The sequence below is a fragment of the Brachycentrus maculatus genome, unplaced genomic scaffold (assembly GCF_059751285.1).
Source record: "Brachycentrus maculatus isolate JH-2025_06_01 unplaced genomic scaffold, ASM5975128v1 h1tg000172l, whole genome shotgun sequence".
In the NCBI taxonomy this organism is placed as follows: domain Eukaryota; kingdom Metazoa; phylum Arthropoda; class Insecta; order Trichoptera; family Brachycentridae; genus Brachycentrus; species Brachycentrus maculatus.
The window spans coordinates 1,857,768-1,877,657 of NW_028280925.1; the positions used below are offsets into that span (position 1 = coordinate 1,857,768).

General features: G+C 31.9%; 1 protein-coding gene across 1 annotated transcript; it reads left to right on the plus strand.

Annotated features, from left to right (window-relative positions):
- The first annotated feature begins 2,377 nt into the window (after positions 1-2,377).
- LOC148308290 (cGMP-dependent protein kinase, isozyme 1-like) lies at positions 2,378-17,397 on the plus strand. Its single transcript, XM_088261987.1, has 10 exons — positions 2,378-2,633; positions 4,753-5,042; positions 5,527-5,810; positions 8,943-9,112; positions 10,943-11,184; positions 11,763-11,872; positions 12,135-12,351; positions 14,114-14,345; positions 15,147-15,496; positions 17,078-17,397. Exons 1-10 carry the CDS (start codon positions 2,529-2,531, stop codon positions 17,235-17,237), a joined length of 2,160 nt encoding a protein of 719 aa, XP_088118113.1. The 5' UTR covers positions 2,378-2,528; the 3' UTR covers positions 17,238-17,397.
- The last annotated feature ends 2,493 nt before the right edge of the window (positions 17,398-19,890 follow it).

The following is a 19,890-nucleotide window of genomic DNA, read 5'->3' on the forward strand; positions in this document are numbered from 1 at the left end:
TATTGAATAAATATTAATGTGAAAAAATCACTTATATTTATTTGACCCCCCTGGGAATCGAACCCGGGACCTCCAGAACGGTAGCCGAGCGTGCTGACCATTACACTACAGAGGCGGACAAAATATATTTGATTTGTTTATATATATATATATATATATATATATATATATATATATATATATATATATATATATATATATATATATATATATATATATATATATAAACAAATCAACAACAATTGCATTGTAAGTTTTTTAATATATGGATAGCAAAATACTTTCATAACACACACAAATAAATTCACAAATCGTTGGATAAAATAATTAGACTGCCGCCCGTCAGTTTACATTGTGCGTACCGAGCACACGTGATTAGGATATAAACATATTACATATAAGTACATAAGTATTTACACATACATTATTAATACAATTTTAAAATTAACTATTATAATTTTAGAGATTGTAATCTTAAACCAGACATAAAAATTTCTTGGAAAGATATTAAAACCTACTGAAAATCCTAGTGACGTGTCACTATTTTCAGTACTGATAACTCAATTGTTATTATGCTGTGTATACATGTTCATTGTGTGCAAGTTTTAATCGTGTAATGTACCCATACAAGCCATACATAATTCATATGTACCTCTTTTTATATCGTTTGTGTGAAAGAGATTACAAAAAATAGAACTGCTAATTTCAACTTCGATGAGCTTACTTGTATCAGTATGTGTAATGATAATATAAATGCCAAAGAATTCTTGATAGATTAAATCCCGAAAGATAAGATTCTGCGCTCTTACACATATCTGTAGATTTACCTACTTGTAGATTATACATACATCACACCGGTGTTGTCAACTATCAGAGGAAAGTGTGTTAAACAATCTTATTTATGAAAAAAATAAGACATTTTAAAGTTAATATTCACTTAAAAAAACATTGAAAAAGAAATATCATTTGGTAAAATACAGCTGTTTCTTAAAATCTATAGTGACCCCTGTTTCGATTCTTTCCGCATCAATTTCAAACACCGTATTGAGGTCCAAATTTTGGAGCCATGTCCTTTTTTTATATAATATTTGTTAGTTGCCTTAAAAAAATCTGTGCTTATTATGTACAAGGATTTATTGCATATTTAGTATATACTTATCTCTTAAAAATGAAAGTGGATGTATATAGTTCACAATAAATTAATAAAGTTAATCCCTAAAAAAAAAAGATACAACAATACAATAGACACAATGGATTCAATATCTTACATCAATCAAGATCCGTCACATAGCTCATTTTTTGGTCTTATTCGTCTTGTCACATTTTCCAAATAAGACACCACCAAATCCGATAGATCCTTATGTCCCATTGGCACATCAATTTTTGTCAACTGAATGCCCTCTTTTGCACATTCTGTTTCCAATTTAAATCTCTCCCTTTCAAAAATAGGACATGTCCTTGGGACATTGAAAGATGAAAGATGTAGGAGCTGTTTCTTTTTTTATCAGTGAAAACATGGACAACAGAGAGGAGTTTAGTCACTGTTATATTATTAATTATGGGTTGATTATTACTTACATTTTTATGAGTTTCTATTGTTTCCAAATATTAAAGTTTATGACTTTTCGAATTAATAATTTTAAGGATTTTCATGCTATTCTTTTTATTTAAAAAATTGAACAATACTAGGAAATAAGACATTTATATAGTAATAATATATTTTTGCTTAATGATACTGAACATTTAAATGCCTTTAGATCAAGTATTATTAACAAACAATATTATTCAAGTATCCCTAAATATTTTAACATTTATATTTATAAAATTTCAATATAATCATTTCCTCAATAATATTAATCACCCAGAGACCGCTTGACTTCATGAAGAAGATAATGCTTTATCAATCTCTATGCACCACTGATGAGTGTGGATTGGAATTGCGAAATTGGTTAGCCAATTATGCTCACTGCTTACTTTATGATATCATTATATCTTCATAGTATCATGAAAACGCACTTTATATCTATATTGCCGTGCTTTAGTAAATAAACAGTATCACCGTTACCGAGTGTCAGTGTACATATTAGCCTCTCAAGAACGGCTTTATTAACCGACTGAATGAAAATAATTTATTCACAGTTCTTTACAAACAAGAAATGAAGGATTTCTTGATAAGAGCCAACAATCAGAGCTCCGTGTCTGCGAATGACAGCGTTTCGTACATTCAACTTGAAGTTAAATACACCTGGCGTGATAAGTCAACACACCTCGTGTACCTGATACACTGGGAAATCGGCTAAGACGGCAATCAGCGGGTGTCGAATTAAAACTATACGTCGTTTTAGCGATAAGAGAGCTCCACATCGGCTACGTACGTACACAGGTGCCTAAGAAGTCATACGACACTGTGCTGTGAATTGTGCTCACAAAATATAAAGAAAAATGGTGATTCTTAGTTGTTTTCTTGGCGCTACGCGAGGCTAGCGCACTTTATTTGGTTTTCAAAGACGTGATCGTTATTTTCCACAATGCGTTTTATTTGCCCTCCCTTCAAATTCGCCTCCAAGGGAGGGTTTGACCTTTCACAAGTCCCGAGTGATACGACAAACGGCGCTAAACGCTCTACGATAAAGGTAAGTGAAAAATTGTTGTTTGTAATATATTAATTAATGGAGACAGAACTTCCGGTACAAGGTACCATGGACAAATGTAAAGAAACTCAATGTGTAGACCCCTATTATTTATTTAATTATTTTATTCAATTTAACTTCATGTACATAAAAAAAGTACATAGGCGGGCTTATAACTAAGAAGCAATATCTTCCTACCAACCAAAAATAAACTAGTGATATTAGTCTAAACGTTTGATACCTTATATAGCTTTTTGTAATCAGAGGTGCATGAACATAAAAGTATAAATGAGAAAGAATTTAAAAGAAATCATAAATTATAATTTATTGCTGTATTAATGAAGCAACAATTTTATAATAAATATTTATGAAAATTATAAATTGATGATAATAAGGAGGGCAAAGGAAGAAGAGAGTTTAGGGAAGGAGGTAGAGGAGAAAATAAGGAATGAGGTATGATGGACAGTTAGGATTCTAATGATAGATAGTAAGACGAAGAAATGGAACACACCCAACGTTATATCAATTGCAAAAATACATTATTAAAAAAGTCGACAAATATAAAACTTAACGAAATTTGAGATAATACTTGATATTTTGAAAAATCATAATTCATATAAACCTATGGACCTCGTAATCTATCATAAATATTTATATCTCGAAGGTTGGTACGTGTCAAGTCGAGGAACTGACGTATTGGAATATTAATAATTTTATTGTTGTAGATAAGACTTCGCGCATTGTATTCCAACAATAGCTTATTACACATTTGCAATGGGCGACACAGAAAACTAATTATCTGTAAACATTGGCAACACTTACGGAGATTTTAGTATCCTTAGCTCTATAAATAGGCATCGTGTCAATTATAGGTGCACGACTGAGATGAGAGAATATACGGACCGAAATTTTGACAAAACTACTATTTTTTAGTTTTTTTTTTAAGTGTCTCAACTTGAAATGAAACATGAACATGAAAAAAATGACATCTCATCTGTAGGGTGAATAATCCAGTGTCCGATATAATTAATAATATTTTAATACTATTAAAACTGCGTTTCATTCGTGCATGAAATTATGCTTGAAATAGCTATTGTGGCCTAATAATTTATCATAATCTAATTTAAAACTAATTTTGTGTTCAAATATTTTTTAATGGTTTTTCAATTATATTTTTTACTCTTTTAATGTTTCTTACGAGCTTGATGCACTTGAAATATATGCAAATTAAAATAATAAAATTAAATATTTATTTTATAATAAAAACATTTTATAACGTACTAGTTTTTTTTTATTGCATACTGTATTATAAGACTATAATATAATTTTCTAATCCTAATTCAATTCCAATCATATGCTTATATATTAGATAAAAGTTTATAATGTTTATAAGATATGAAAATGATTTTATGAATATGTAATACAATGATGATGAAAATGATATTGCAAAAGACTGTTATGGAAAGAAGGCTATTTTTGTAAAGAGAAGATGAAAAGATTCTCTCATAAAGTGTTGGCTCTATAATATACTCGTATGAATAAAGTTCAAATATTACATTTACTGATTATTCCTTAAAATATTTAAGTTGGCATAAGTTTATTTAACTAAACTCTGATTGTAAAGTATACGTAGCTTATATTCAACTTTTCTTTTCAAGGTACGCGGCGAATAATTTTCATAAGTACAAAATAGTTTTTTGCAGATATTTTAATTTAAGTTTTTACTTAAAAGTTAAATTCAAGTTTTTACTTAAGTAAAACGTAAATCAAAAATGGATAGATGTTACCAAAAAGTAACTGCCGAATCAATCAGTGAATTTTTTACAAATAGTTACTTACAAATTGCCATTCGACTATCAAAAATAACCAAAATGCTTAAAGTTATAGCCAATTATTATTGTTATATATTACATAAGATAAATAGACTTAATTTTTTTTAATTTATGATACCTTATATTCCGATAGCGCTTTTCCCCGTAAAACTTTAATTGTTTTTTTAATGTAGACATCATAATATGTAGGTTTTTATAATCAATAATTCTATGGAGAAAAAAAAACATACAATTTTTTTTTATCTTCAATAAACCTATGTTTAACTTGTTCTCATATTTCCGCATTTCAGCCACTCGATCAAACAATCGCGAGCACCTCAGTAACTTCTAATAATATCGAAAAAAACGAAGTACCGATTAAAGAAGAACAAACCTCTAAATCCAATGGGATTGAAACCCAAAAAACTACAAGTGATAAATCAAAAGAAGGGAATGATCCTGGGGTTACGGATATACTTGATACTGAAACTGAAAAAAAGAAAGACAATGTTAGGAAGAGAGGAGTCATTACAGGACCTAAAGAAGATTCTTCCCAGGCAATAACGGATATTAAATATGAGAAATACGAAAAAGATGAAAAGTAAGTAGTTATGAATCTTTAAAATATTATCGGCTTTTATTACTACATTTTAAGAAAAGTATATATTGAATGATTATAAGACAAAAAAATCTTTTGTTGGCGGTAAAAAAATTCAAAATTTTTGGAGTGTGTCCAAATCCTTGTTCACAAATCAGGGTTTCTCCACTTTAGAGTTACTTTTACAATTTTTTGTGTGACTCGGTGGCTAAACTAGCCTATATTTGGATACACCCATAATCTGGTCAAATCACAAGCTGCATATTTTTTTAAACAAACACTCAAAGGGTTAAGTGTAAGATAATGTCTTAATAAGACGAAACGCGTCACATATTGGCATATATATGTAAATAAAAGTAGAATTCAATCCAATAACTGTGTTTAATTTTGGATATATTACCCAACAATTCAATATGGAATTCTACCAACTATCTGCAGTCACAATAAACTATTTAGAGTTATTGACAATGTTGAAATCTTGTTTCAGCTCCATCGCTCTCATTAAGAAAGCTCTTAATGGAAATGACTTTATTAAGAACCTTATGGATGATGAAAGGCTGAACTCCGTCGTGGAGGCTATGAACTCGCAGGAGTATGAGGCCGGTAGCTTCATCATCAGGGAAGGAGAACAAGGATCCCACCTCTACGTGTCTGCAGAAGGAAACTTTGAAGTCATCAAGGATGGGAAGAGCGTCAAGAAGTTCGGACCAGGAGTAGCCTTTGGAGAACTGGCGATCCTTTACAAAGCAAAGAGATTTGCTTCGGTTCAAGGTACATTATTTTTTTCCTCTGCACCCACAAAATTTAAAAAAATGCAGATAGAAGTTTTTGATGACATGGGTCAATTAAAAGTCAAACACAGGTGATTTCTTCTTTGGTGAATTCTGCTTAGATTTTAAAATTTTAAAACATGTTATTTTATTTTGTATTTTTAAAAGCATTATTTGCTTTGTGGTAGATATGGTAATATAACACTTTTCTTATCTTATTTATTAATTCGAATTAACTTTGTAGAATGACATGTTGATTTTTTTTAAATAACAATTGTATATTACTACGAGTTTTATTTCATTACACACGACTAGATTCGAAAACTATAAATGGTCTCATCTACAGGTGAAAAGTAAAATATTTATAATGTACTTGTGTAATGAAATAAAACTCTTTAAGTGGTAATATACAAGCGTTATTTTTTTTTAAACTCTCCTTATCATTCATCGATTACTCTGCAAAATACAACTTAAAAACTATATTTCACGACTACCGGTTACAAAATAAGTATTCCCTCATCAAGTCAACTATAGACTTAAGTGTAATATTATTTTTTAAAGAGAAATATTTGTGTTTTTATTATTTACAAAAATACCTCAATTTCATACTATTTCTTTGATCCTAAGCGGCTCATTATTAGAAATAGTATCAAATTGTGGTAGAGTGGGTTCGAACCGAGAAACTCTGACTCAAGAGTCCGCAACCCTAACCACGGGTCCACAACCCGACACTATTTGTAACAATTCCAAAACTAAATGAATAGTGCTTTAAAATCCTCTACAAGTGACATATTTCCCGATAACAAAATAACTATCAATTTTAAGAAATCAATTACCTCATTTAATATACTCACTTTTAAAAATAGACAAGCCTAATAAAATAATGAGGCCTGTGGTAAGTATAATAGTTGAATTCCCCAACATTCAAACTTGGTTTATTTCTTATAAATCTACCTTAAAGACATATGATGTTTTCAAACATAATTATACCATTAAAATTCAATACAATCAGTTGACAATGACTTTCTGGCAATGCCAAATAAGTATCCTTTGATATTATTAATTTATTTACTAAAATACTCATTGATGAAACCAATAATATAATTACATACATAGGTACATTTAAAAAGAAGTCTGCCAATAATGATTGTAAAGATCGTTAACGACTTTTTAATGTATGTTTTAATAAAATTTATTTTCAATTTAATTGTTATTTATATTCGAACAAAGGGATTACCGATGGAAGCACCCGCATCACCCTTAATAGCATATATTTTAGTAACTTATTTTTTGTTTGAACGTATTACATACATAAATCATATAAAATATTCCCGATGAGTCACTTTCATTACTCATTTTGGGACATAGGATTAAGGTTAACAAGACTGAAAAACAGAGAAGAAAGTAACAAATAAGAAAACACGTCAAAATTCAAAATATAAAGCAATAAAAGGTATAGTTAAGGTACAGTAGGCATATAAAAAAACTTGAGGTAAAAAGTATGTTTAAAGAAAATAAATGATAAAATTTAACTAATCAAAATTATTTAGAAAACATTTTTTTTAATCGTAAATCAAAATGACTTATCATTTTATCATTTAGAAAACCATTTCTTTTTGTAAATCATCACCTTTAAAAATGTTTTACTGTGGAAAAGATATTTTGATAACATATTCTGTGTATGGACAGGATCGGAACGCCAATTAAATTCATTCTTAAATTTAATAAAATCATTTCATTGTAATAGTCAATTTACATTAGAAATAGAAACGAATTCAAAACTAAAATTTTTAGATTTGACCCTTTAAAATACAAATAATAGATTCGATTTTAAAATTAAATTAAAAACCAATAAATGTACATATATAGATAGCCTCCGCCTCTGTAGTGTAATGGTCAGCATGCTCGGCTACCGTTTTGGAGGTCCCAGATTCGATTCCCAGGGAGGATCAAATAAACATACATTCTACGTTACAGCGTAAAAACTTCTTCTTCAAAAACTTCAAACAATAATGATACCTGGCGGAGGATTTTGTATGTAAGCACATTTAGGAATATCAGATTATATATAATGTAAAATTAAGTATAATGTAAGAAGTTGGTAAAACAATTAATAAAAATTTACTCATAAAATACTTAATAACAAATTTCAAGTCCGCTATGTATTTGTGTATTTGGGTAGTATGTTTTCTAGGGATGGAAAGATTGATAAAGACATAGAAAGGAGAGTGAATGCTGGGAAATAAGTGAATGGTGCACTGAAATCAGTTATAGCAAATAAAAACCTATCAGCGGAAGCTAAACTGGCAGTGCACAACGGAGTCCTGGTTCCAACTCTAATGTATGGAAGTGAAACATGGAGTTGGCAAAAGAAGGATGAAAGTAGACTGAATGCAGTCGAAATGCGATCTCTCAGAAGAATGTGCGACAAAACGATGTATGATAGATGTGCGAATAGTGAAATAAGGAAGGAATGCAAAGCTGAGATAAGCATTATCGATAAAATTAAGAAAGGTGTGTTGAGATGGTTTGGACATGTGGAACGAATGAGTGACGAAAGAACGGTAAAACAAATTTATGAGGCGAACGTTAGTGGGAAAAGAAGCAGAGGAAGACCGAGAAAAACATGGCACGATCAAGTATGTCAAAAACTTGAAAGTGGTCAGGTTAGGAGTCGTAACAATCGGCGGGTATGTATGAGGAGATGCATGAACGTGGAAGAGGCGAAGAATGTTTGCAAGGACAGAGTGGTGTGGCGCTCTATTCTCTCTGCCTACCCTTGCGGGGAAGCGGCGTGATGGTAAGTTAGTTAGTTAGTTAGTTATGAAAATATTCATGTAGTGATTTCATTGCCTTCTTTCTCTGTCTTTCAAGAAAAAGAATTAAATAATAATAATAAAAATTTGTCACATATAAATAGGTGACCACAGCAATTTTACTTTAGTCTACAGTTGACCTAATGAGGGAATAGTTATTCTAAAATCAGCAGTCGTGAATTACAGTGGAATTACAGTTTTTTCAGTCGTGAATTACAGTTTTTAATGTGGAACTAACTAATGTGATCAATGAGTGATAAGAAGAGTGTTATATTATTATTAATTACTGAATACAATTTTGGCCATGTCTATTTTAGTGACTTCTAAATCTAAAGTATGGGTTCTTCAAAGAAGTGTCTTCAAAAAAATTATGCTGAGAAGTGGAAAGCAGGAACAAGAAGACAATTTGAAATTCCTGTCTGGTGTTGACATTTTGAAGGGTGTCCATCCGAACGATCTTCTCACGATATCGGACCTCCTCAAACGAGTAAGTTATAATAATAACAACATTTTAAGTTTGTCCAAATACTTTCTCACAAAATCTGGATTATCTCCAATTACAGGAGTTATTTTCATTTTATTTTTTGACATCTCATCAAAGATGAAGAAGAATATATTAATATATTCTCCTTCATCTTTGATGAGATGTCAAAAAATAATATGAAAATAACTCCTGTAATTGGAGATAATCCAGATTTTGTTGACAAGTATTTTGACACACTCAAAACGTTGTAAATAAATTATCTTGTCAAATTATAAGCTTGAATAATAAAAATGAAAATGGTATTTTCTCATGTGTGTGATTGTAATCTAGGATTCGGACCTCACATACTAATATAAGAGTTTCTGCTTAATAAAAAGCTTCTTTTCATCTCACCAATAGATGTCTCTAGTGAAGTTCTAGTGATTCAAGAGCAAGGTTATCTAAATTGGTTCATATATATAGAACTTACAAGAATTTGAGTAGTGTGGTTGTCAATAATGGGTAAAATTGGTGAATGTTACACGTGTGTAAAGTGATCACTTAAACCAGCCTATGACGGTCGTCAGCCCCGTAAATGTCCTGACTTCCATATTCTTCTTCATCTTTGATGAGATGTCAAAAAATAATATAATAATAACAACCGTGAATAGTATACCACTTTGTCTTATCTGTGCTGTTTTGATTGTATTTAATGAATGAGGGAATTACTATCAATCATACTAACGTAAGTCAGGGAAACTTGGTCCAGCCGGTGCCCGTCCTCCCTCGATGCTCCGAACTTCCCGAGTCTTGCCCTACCCTCATCTGGTTGAACTTAAGGTTTAGAAAATGTTTGAAAGGGTCGCTTTAGTAGCTTAGGTTGCTTGGTATTCCTTCTTAGGACTTAGGGTTTGGGGGCTGATACAGAGTGCATGGATTCCTAATGAGGTTCCTAATACCCTAGTAGGGTCACTATCACCCTATTAGAATATGGTCGTGGATTGTACACACTAGTTTAATTCATCATTGAATTTCATATATTTAATTTCGTTCATTAACTTACATGCCCTGTTGACAGTGATAGGGACTTTGAAAGCATTAGTAATATTTTATTTATCTATGTTCGCGAAAAAACTTTACATGATGGATTAAATACCAATACAAGATTTTTTTTAATATTATTTTTAATTTATTTATTGATTTGGCATTTAATTTGTAGAACTCTATTTTAACTCAAACACAGATTTTTTTGATTCTAATAAATATTAACAAAAACACATAAAAAATTAATTTACAACATTTTGAGTGTGTCCAAATACTTAGTGTGGTTGTCAATAATAGGTAGAATTGGTGAATGTTACACGTGTGTAAAGTGATCACTTAAACCAGCCCATGACGGTCGTTAGCCTCGTAAATGCCCAGACTTCCATATTCTTCTTCATAGCAAAAACACATAAAAAAAAAATATTAACATTCGTTTGAAAATGCCATAACTAGGCGAAACAACTGTCACAATATTAATTTTACAAAAACACATAAAAAATTAATATTGTGACAATTGTTTCGTCTAGTTATGGCATTTTCAAACGAATGTTAATATTTTTTTTTTATGTGTTTTTGCTAATAAAATACAACTTAGTAGACTCAAAAAATCTGTGTTTGATTTAAAATTAATACTTATGTATATTATTTTTAATGTATGTATGGGTCCGAATGAAAACCAAGAGTCTATGTACCGAACCTGGGAATGTGGTAGGAGCTCTCAGAATATACCACTGTGTTATAATGTATACTTTTTTCTCCCTCTCTTCCCGATTCAATTAATTTTTCGACATATTTTTTGTTGTTGTTCAGGAATTCTTCTTAGCAGGCACCATGATAGTGCGGCAGGGAGACAGAGGAGATAAGTTCTACATCATCCGCGGGGGTACAGTCTCGATCACAAAACGGCCGCCGAACGGTGACCCCGAGGAGTTCGTGAAGGATATATCCAGGGGAGATTACTTCGGCGAGCAAGCTCTCCTCCACGAAGATCGGAGATTGGCCACCGTGACGGCCAAGGCACCGGGGGTCGAGTGCCTCACTCTGGACAGAAAGTAAGTGGATAAAAAATAGCACCTCAATTCAATTTTAACCCTTTGCGGATTTGTCATTTCCTGATACGGGCACCCCGGCGAAAAAAATAGCTCAATGTGATTTTCTCGTATTATGAGGTAGTTGAATGTATTCTCGTAGGGTGGCTCTATGTATATGGACTGTAAAGGATTCATTCATATTTTCTGTAGTCACATATAGTATGTTTCCTTTTTTTTATTTATCCTATAAATTTCGCTACATGGTTTATAAAAATATAAAATAAATGCTTTGCAAGAGAAGGTCTGTCAGGAAGCCTAGATGCTTCTGTATCAGAACTGGGACAGCTTTCAATGTAGTGGATTATTGTGGTTAGATTGAATTTTATCGTATATTTCGAATAAACATTGATGTCATATATTTGTAATAAAAATACCTGCTCTTTTTCCAAATAAAATCTTTGTGGAAACTTATCAGTCGAAGGGTGAAACGACACCTAGTAAATAAATAAATATACAAATAAAATACTATTTTTTTATATCTCTCATTTATATTTGGTAGTAAAGAAATGCCTTTCCGCTAATATCGTTAAAATTTTTAGATACTTCAACGAATTCCTAGGAAACATTGACGAATTAAAGAAAAAAATATACCCATCTGGATCTCCAAGAACTTCTAAAGCAAACAAACAGCAGGCCGTGTTTTCATCAGGTATTTTATAAGTCTGATATTTTTCTTACTCATCTACATACAACATCCTGCTTTTTCATCTTTCTCTTCTGCTAGCACTTCTGTTTTTTTCTGGATACTCTTTTCTCCTAAAGATAGGCTATCAATATGGCTATATGGACCTTGAAAACTGTGGCTTGAAATAGAAATTTGGCGGACTTCTTCATATCCTTCATATTTCTTTGTGGTGTGTTATATATTTAGCCTCTGATAACCGTTAACAATATTGTTGTTGTTTTTCTAGAATACGATCATATCAAATTGGAAGACTTACAGATTGTAGGAACTCTAGGAGTCGGAGGATTTGGTCGCGTGGAACTTGTTCAATACTCAAAGGACAAGAGTAAGACCTTCGCCCTCAAGTGTCTCAAGAAAGTGGATGTGGTGCAACAAATGCAACAAGAACACGCATTCAATGAGAAGAGCATCATGCTTAGATGCAACAGTCCGTTTGTATGCAAGTATGTGAAGATATTCCATTTACCGCCTTAAATCTATGTATTTTAACTGTTCATTACTCAGCTCTCTACATTTCTAAAATTATCGTCATATCCTTTCATAAATGTACCAATGAATCTACTACTATTGCCATTACACCGTTTCTCTGAAGGAGTAGACAGAGAAGATTGAACGCCACACCCGTTTATGCTGACATACTCTCCTAGCTTCTTTCACATCCATACATCTAGTCACACATGAACGGTTACGCAGACATTTGACATTACTAGAATATAGATTCTGATTGATCTGGTCGTGCCATGGCTGTCCTCGTTCTGTTGTACCGTTCACATTTGCCAAATATACTTTCATAGTCATTTTTTCGTTATCCATTCGCTCTACATGTCCGCACCACCTTAAAGTACTTTTCGTAACATTTTCCAGTTCCCTAATGCAGCCTTATATTCCTTTCTAATATCTTTCTGTCATACATTGATTTTTCCACAAATTCATCTGAGAAAATGTATTTCAACTGAGTTCATTGTGCTTTTATTTTTCTTATGCCTATTCCATGTTTCTATACCTCCATAGTGTAATGGTCAGCACGCTCGACTATCATTCTGGAGGTCCCGGGTTCGATTCCCAGGGGGGGGGTCAAATAAATATAAGTGATTTTTTCACTCTAATATTTATTCAATATCACCCTGGACTGGTACCTGAAGCGGATGGGTGATCACCTTTCCTTCATGTGTTAACGATCAAGATAACACTGCGTTTATATGCAGTGCCCTATGCACCATTGGGGTGCGGATAAGGGTTTGATGATGATGATGATTCCATGTTTCCCTTTCAAACATCAATGTTGTGAACTGCCAGTTTAGCATCCATGGGCATAATTTTATTTGCAGTCATTCTATTCAAAACACCATTTATTATATTCCTTGCATTCACCCTTCTCTCCATATCTTTTTCCACTTTTCAAGCACTAACTTTGTAATTTTCCATTTTATAATTAAAATGTAATTGTTTTAAATTTTATATTTAAAGTTATATTTTAATTACACTATTGCACCAGTCCAGGCATTCATTGTGTATCAATAAACCAAATTGACTAATAACAGTTGATATGGGAGCTTGTTCCTTTTGTTTGGTGATTTCTCAATAATAGCATTTGGTGATTTTGATGTTCACATTTTTATTTATCGATTCGGCGTTAACTTTGTGGAATGACATGATTATTTTATTAAAATTAAATTAATTTTAATTTGTACCAGAAGATGAAAACACTGTCGTTTTCGAAACTTGTCGTGACTAAAATAAAACTCGTTAAAGTGGTATATTCAAGTGTTTAATTTTAATAAAATTCACATTTCAACACTTTTTAAGTGTTTTTTTTTCCCCTCTCACATTTTTTGCACCCTGCTTATATATGCAAGGTCATGTTACGGGTACGGAATTCTTGCACTTTTGCTTTAGTGCTTTCGGGTATGCATTATTTGGGAGAGAAAAAAGAGGTTAGAGCAGCGTTCAGCCGCTTCACTCCACTGCATTGAGCTCCGTAAGTATTATCCGGCTCCGGCGTTTATCCTTCTTCATTGTAGTTTTTCATCTCCACAACTAAACTTTCCAGGTAGTCCAAGTACAATTTGGTGACGACTCCGCTTTTTAGCATCTCCTGCGGGTTCAGGGAGTCGATGTTGTGAGCATCACACTCCATTTGGAGAATCCACCTGATACTTTTTAAGTGTTACATGATACCCAATGTCTTGTCTTGTCCTGTTTCAGACTATTTAAAACGTATAAGGATAATAAATACCTTTATTTCCTGATGGAACCGGTGCTCGGCGGAGACGTGTGGACTGTCCTGCAGAAAAAACGGAATTTCAATGAACAAACATCCCGATTTATGACCGCGTGTGTGGTGGAAGCCATAGAGCACCTACACAGTCTGGATATTATATACAGGGACCTTAAGCCGGAAAATCTCATGCTGGATTCAGCCGGATACGTTAAATTGGTAAATACGTTACTTTACCTTAGTAAGAAGTACATTTAGACATCTCAATATAGTTGAAGAAGAATATGGAAGTCAGGGTATTGACAGGGCTCTACATTTTATACACTTGTAACATTCACCATTCTACCCATGATTGACAACCACACTATTTAATTTTTTGGAACTCCTACATATATCATTAATCTCATGACGTTGTATATATTGGCTCACATCTATGTTTGTTTGAGCAAACTCTTTATTTTACAGAGATTCTTTTATTTATATGTATGCGAGTTCCGTCCTATACTGGGAGATGCCTGAAAACATGATTTAAAATTTTTTGAAGCTCATATTTTGATCAATTATTAAATAGCCCGTCCGCTTCCGTGGTGTGATGGTCAGCACGCTCGGCTACCGTTCTAGAGGTCCCGGGTTCAATTCCCAGGGGGGGTCAAATAAATATAATTAATTTTTTCACTGTTATATTTATAAAATATTAACCTGGATTGGTACCTGAAGCGGAGGGATGATCACCTTTCCTTCATATGTTTACGATCAAGATAACACTGCGTTTATATGATACAGTGTCCTATGCACCATTGGGGTGCGGATAAGGGTTAGAAGAAGCCAATAAGTAGTTTGATGATGTCCCTAATAAGGTGAAACAAATTTCACGGTTTTGTTTTAAGTTACTTTAAAATTAAATATACAACTTAGTAGACCCTAAAAATCAGTGTTTGATTTTAATATTTAAAATAAAAATAAAATCAGTACACACATTATTTATTTTGTAATAACATTTTATAATTAATTCAATTACAGGTTGATTTCGGCTACGCTAAATTCCTGACCCTTGGCTCCAAGTCCTACACTTTCGCGGGCACCCCAGAATATGTAGCGCCGGAGATCATCCTCAATAAAGGTCACGACAAGGCCGTGGACTACTGGGCTTTGGGGATCTTCGTGCACGAGCTGCTGGTGGGGAAGCCACCCTTCCGGGGTACCAACCACATGAAGACCTACAACCTGATCTTGAGAGGAATCGACGCTATTGAATTCAACCCCAAGCTGCCCAAAGTGGCGCAAATCTTGATCAAGAAGCTGTGCAGACCTGTACCGGTCGAACGATTGGGATACGCGAAAAATGGCATCAAGGATATTAAAAATCATAAGTAAGCCCTATATCACAATTAAACGTCATTCATATCGTAGTCGTACAGGAGAGTGTGACTAACTACCAAAACGTAAAATGTTCAGGAGGGCCATTTAAGTCACTTTTGCTTGGCAACAAAATAAACATCAATGCAGCTAGTCATTTTTAACGAGTCAATATATTATAATTCCAAGTTTAAAATCGCTTTGGGATTTTTCAGGGCAATATTAAGGTAGTAAGATATCAAATAGTTAATGATCACATTTTTGTAAAACAATGCACTTGGTCACTTTCTCCTGTATGACTACGATATTATTTATTGTAACTGCAGACAGTTGGTAGAATTCCATATTGAATTGTTGGGTAATATATATCCACAATAAAACAAGGTTTGTTGTGTTGAATTCTACATTTATTTATGTATATGTTAATACGTGACGCGTTTTTCTTTTTAAGACATTATCAAACACTCACTTTGATAATGTCCTAAGAAGATGAAATGTGTCACGTATTAACATATACATAAATAAATGTAGAACTCAATCCAACAAACCGTGTTTTATTTTGGATATATTACCCAACAAGTCATTCATATTAACAATATTGTGTTGTCTCAATTCAATTTCATACTATTTCTGTAGGCTCAGAAATAGTATGAAATTGAAGTATTTTTGTAAATAATAAAAACACAAATATTTATCTTTTATAAAAAAATAACATTTCCAGTGTGTCCAAAAACCTGTTCACAAATCTGGATTGTCTCTTTTTTGTCATCTCGACGTAGATGAAGAAGAATATGGAAGTCTGGGCATTTACGACCGTCAAAGGTTGGGTAGAGTTAGTGAAGTTACACGTCTGTAAAGTCATCACTTAAACCAGTCTATGACGGTCGTAAGTCCCATAAATGCCCAGACTTCCTTATTCTTCTTCGTCTATGTTGAGATGTCATTTAAAAATAATATTATTTATTAATTCGACATTAACTTTGTGGAATGACATGTTGATTATTAAAAAATTAACACTTGTATTAGACCACTAATTGAGATTTATTTAATTTCACACTACTAGTTTTGAAAACTACAGATGTTTTCATAGGCAAGTGATTACAGAAACTAATAATTAGTTTTTGTAATCACTTGCCGATGAAAACATCTGTAGTTTTCGAAACTAATCGTGTGAAATTAAATAAAACTCAATAAGTGGTTTATTACAAGCATTTTTTTTAATAACTCATATAATATATTTGTAGATTTGTCGTTTAATTTGTAGGACTCCATTTTAAATTATGTTTTTAATGTAAAATCAAACACTGATTTTTTGAGTCTACTTAGTTGTGCATATTTTATTGTTTCAAAAAAACACATAAAAAACAATTCTTTCTACAATGAAATACAACTTTGTTTACTCAAAAAATAGTGTTTGATCTAACGTTTAAATCATAAACTCATAATTTAAAACAATTTAAAACATAACTCTTCACCGATATAATCAAACAATCACAGGACACAAACGTAAATCACAATACAAGTAAAATATGATAAATCAAAAATAAAGAAATATGATGAATACATAATTTTAAAACATTTTAAAAATCTTACAGGTGGTTCTTAGGCTTCGACTGGGACAAACTGAGGAGTAGGACCATGGCAGCGCCACTAGTGAGGCCAATAGCCGGCCCCACGGACCTGAACAACTTCGAGAAATACCCCAAAGACAAATTGCCACCAGATGAATTATCCGGGTGGGACATCGATTTCTAATTTATTATAATAAAAAAATCACAAATATGACAAAATTTAAAATAGGTAAAATAAATGTAAAACATGCACCAGTCTTAGAAAATATTGTAAATAGCGACATCAAATTCAAAAATATTATATGTATTGTATAATTAAAATAAAATTTGTTTTTAAACCTAAACAGTTTTTTTAATACTAAGTTAGAAAAAATCCATTTCAAGGGGTTCCAAAGATCTCAATAAGATTTTTTTTTAAACCCTTATCCGCACCACAATGGTGCATAGGGCACTGTGTCATATAAACGCAGTGTTATCTTGATCGTTTACACATGAAGGATAGGTGATCAGCCCTCCGCTTCAGGTACCAGTCCATGGTAATATTGAATAAATATTACAGTGAAAAAATCACTCATATTTATTTTACCCCCCTTGGGAATCAAACCCGGGACCTCCAGAACGGTAGCCGAGCGTGCTGACCATTACACTACGGAGGCGGACATAATAAATATATGGATTTTAAATCAATTTTCATATAGGAATTTTGATGTATCATAATTTATAAATTGTGACCAGAAATTTTATTAGTAAAAGAGTCGCAAAAGATTGAAAATCGATTATTTTATAATCGAGTGGGCATTTGAAAAGATGTTCCTCTTAAATAAATCTGAAATCCCTGCTCACCCCAAAAATCTACTCCTAAAAAGTCAAGTAATAATATGGTACATTTATTAAATTTAAGTTTTGTAGTGACTTTTTTTGGTATAAATGCATTTTATACAATAAAATGACAACTATGTGTAGTTATTCCACATGAATTTTATTTCACAAGCACCGGGTTTCGTCGTAACCGACATCATCAAACTGGTGTGAGGCTAGACAAAATTCTATGCCGAATACTTGTTGTGTATTTAACATAAGTTGTTGTCTAGCCTCACACCAGTCTGATGATGTCAGTTAGTGCGAAACCCGGTTGCTGGTCAAATAAAGTGAAAAAAACCACATAGTTGTTGTTTTATTCTATGGTACATTTATAGTATCGATCATAAATTAAAGTAACGAGAGATCTTGGTTTAAACTTCCAATTAGACATTTTACAAACCAAATTGGACGCATTAAAAAATAATTAAAAAAAATATAAATTTAAAGATATATTCGAAGCAGTGCCTCGTGATTTAAAGAAGTGGTATTGAAGATTTAAAGAAGTGGTATTGACGCGCGGTCACAGACTGTGACCGCGCGTCGTGCAGGCTTGCCAACTTGACGACTAACGCCCTTGCTAGTCTTGAAAATAAAAGATGAGGGCAGGTATTTACACTGACGGTATATAAAGTAATAATATGAGTACATTTTAAAAATTTCTAATTTTCTTTTAAAATATAATATAACGTCAAATTTGTTTTGTGAATCGCCCAATTTGGTTTGTTAAACGTCTAATTTGATTTGTGAGACGTCCAATTGGTTTTTAAAACGTTCAATTTGAAAGTAAAAATCTGTACATATATGACCGATTATGTTAATTAATATTTACACATATTTATTCAAATAATTAACTACTTGCTTAAAATCAAATGAAGGTATTTTTACAAATCGCTAACTCCTTTCAAGAACGTCATAAATCAAAAAACTTGATTTTTCAGGAGAACGTTTTTAAAGCTTAAAAATATAATACAATGTATTAAAAATAAATATCAAGCCACTTATTGAACTTTTTACATTGCAACAGATCTTTTTAGGTAAAACCAGAAGGTTTTTTCTCCATTTGAAAAATATTTAGTATTTTCAAAAAAAAAATTAAACAATACCTTTTCTTCAAAATGCAAAAAGAATACTTTTTGTCCTGTAGCGGGTAAATATTAAGTTTAAAATATGCCGCTTTTGCTGGGATACAGCACATATTCTGGGCATTCCGAAAACATGCAAAATTCAAAATTGACGATTTTTGTTTTATGACGTTCTTGAAAGGAGTGAGCGATATGTCAAACCTGTGTGATAATTTGAGTTAAATCGTTATATCTAGTATTTACATTTTCTGCCCTTTAGCGGGTAAATATTAAGTTAAAAATATGCCTCTTTTGCTGGGATATAGTACATTTTCTGGGAATTTCGAAAACATGCACAACTGAAAATCGACGATTTTTTATTTATGACGTTCTTGAAAGGAGTGAGCGAATTGTGCAAATTTCCCAGTTTTTTCGTGCAAGCACATTTTTTTATTTAAATTTGTTCAATTAATATACATCACCCGATATTTAATGATCAAAGAATAAACCCGATATCTGTACACATATTGTATCCTTATCTTGTCAATCAAAAATCCTAGTTAAAAAAATGTAATAAGTTTTTGCAGTATGATATTGATATTTATGTTTGTATATATATATATATGTATATATATATATATATATATATATATATATATATATATATATATATATATATATATATATATATATATATATACACATTCATGTATATACAATATAATATATTTTGTTCAAAATATTGGCATACATTTTAGATTTTTAAAAAAAGGTACAATTTATCTATTGAAATAATATTGTGCATCATTTTATTATTATTAATTGATTAAATACCAGAAAGATAAGATAGTGTTATATTATGTACCTACAATGAGATAAGGTAAATAATTGTTTTATGGCCTCACTCATGTATTC